This window comes from Citrus clementina, unplaced genomic scaffold (assembly GCF_000493195.1).
Source record: "Citrus clementina cultivar Clemenules unplaced genomic scaffold, Citrus_clementina_v1.0 scaffold_8, whole genome shotgun sequence".
In the NCBI taxonomy this organism is placed as follows: domain Eukaryota; kingdom Viridiplantae; phylum Streptophyta; class Magnoliopsida; order Sapindales; family Rutaceae; genus Citrus; species Citrus x clementina.
The window spans coordinates 9,707,769-9,709,300 of NW_006262022.1; the positions used below are offsets into that span (position 1 = coordinate 9,707,769).

Here is a 1,532-nt window from a genome sequence, read left to right on the forward strand (position 1 = left end):
GAGAGAGCAACTGAAGTTTCGGTTAAGTTGTTGTTGGTGGTCTTGTACAGAAACTCCCTGGCAATAAGCCTGCTAAAGAATTTCTTCGAGTACCTGCTAAGCTTGAAAAGAAGGGACGTTTGTCCTTCTCATTTTCTATAGAAAAAGATAGTAAGCGGCGAGATTCTGGTGCCAAGGACCTGGGCTCAGTTGACAATAAAGCTAGACTTGGAAGTCAACGCAGCATAGAAAATGTTATGCTTGATCTTGCAAAGTTCATTGGCAGGGAGAAGATACCTTTGAAGGTCAATTCAATTTTTTGTGTAGTACGTCTTTATGTAAATTTGTAAATTTATACAATGACATGTTTGCCAGTAATATTTCTTACATTTGTTGTCTACTTCTTCAACCATGCAGGTGCTGAAAGATCTTAGTGAATTGATAAATCTCTCCCTCAGTCAGGCTCAGAATCATCAACCACTGTCTGGTTCAACCACTTTTCATCGCATTGAGACAGCAACATCACAAGATGCACTAAATGGTAATCTCTTACTGAACCTATTCTTTACTGAATTGAGATGCTATAGAATTGACTGCTTTTGCTATTCTGTTGCATTTTAATAGTTTAGTTCTGAAATTATTTACCATGCTGGCTGGTGTTTTTAGCGCTTAAGTCCAGCTAAGAGCTAAGGTATTGACAATGTACTCATTTTATCAGGATTATACATTGGTGTACATGGACTTCGCACCTCAGAAGTCATTAATCTGAGACGTAAATTTGGTCAGTGGCAAGATGATGGTGGGATTAAGAATCCTTCAAATCTTGAGTTTTATGAATATGTTGAAGCCATAAAAGTGACTGGAGATCCTTACGTACCTGCTGGCCAGGTAATTTTTGTATCCAATACTCAGTGCATTGCAACTTGCAATGCTCTATGAGAATTAGTTAAAACACTTTCTGAGATTTTGTAGTAACTCTAGCTGATGTGGTACCTGAGAAGTACTTGTAAGAGTTGAATTTCATTTATTGCATTTTGTTTTTAGTTTTTAAGGATGTTTGTCTTGGTTTAGGTGACTCTTACTTATTAAGTTACCACTTAACCCAAAATCTTAAGCTCGTAGGTAAAGGTCGAAGAATAGTATTTAAGCTCAGGACATGCAAGACACATGGACGAAACTCATCTGCTGCTACAACCTCAAATATAACAATAAACGGCAACAAAACCAACGGAGGGATTTTAACATAAAACTACTTGGCCAAAGTGACTTCAGTATTTGACATTTGACCCATAAGCTAAAACTGATAAGGGCCAAACAATGGTATTTAAGCTTTAACTAGTAAATTTCTAGTTTTCTTTTTGAGTAGGACTTGGCCATTATGAACTGACTGCATGTTTGATGATTCACTGGTTGTCTCCTTAATCTGTGCGTAAATTCTTTCATATCTTCTCATTCATTGCCCTTTCTCCGTCTCTCTATTGTTTCTTCCTCCTCTTTTCTTTCCCTTGCTTCTCTTATTTCCTTCTACTTCCTTTTGTCGGGGTATAAGGAAG

The 1,532-nt window shown here is 37.3% G+C and overlaps 1 protein-coding gene across 1 annotated transcript in view; it reads left to right on the top strand.

Moving 5' to 3' along the window:
- Nucleotides 1-1,511, top strand: part of LOC18034465 (protein EXECUTER 1, chloroplastic) — a 6,516-nt gene extending 5,005 nt beyond the window's left edge. Inside the window, 4 exon segments of the mRNA XM_024179766.1 lie at nt 27-284; nt 397-520; nt 698-876; nt 1,095-1,511. Coding sequence (XP_024035534.1) covers nt 27-284; nt 397-520; nt 698-876; nt 1,095-1,226 — 693 coding nt within the window. The 3' untranslated portion in view covers nt 1,227-1,511.
- Nucleotides 1,512-1,532: the final 21 nt, after the last annotated feature.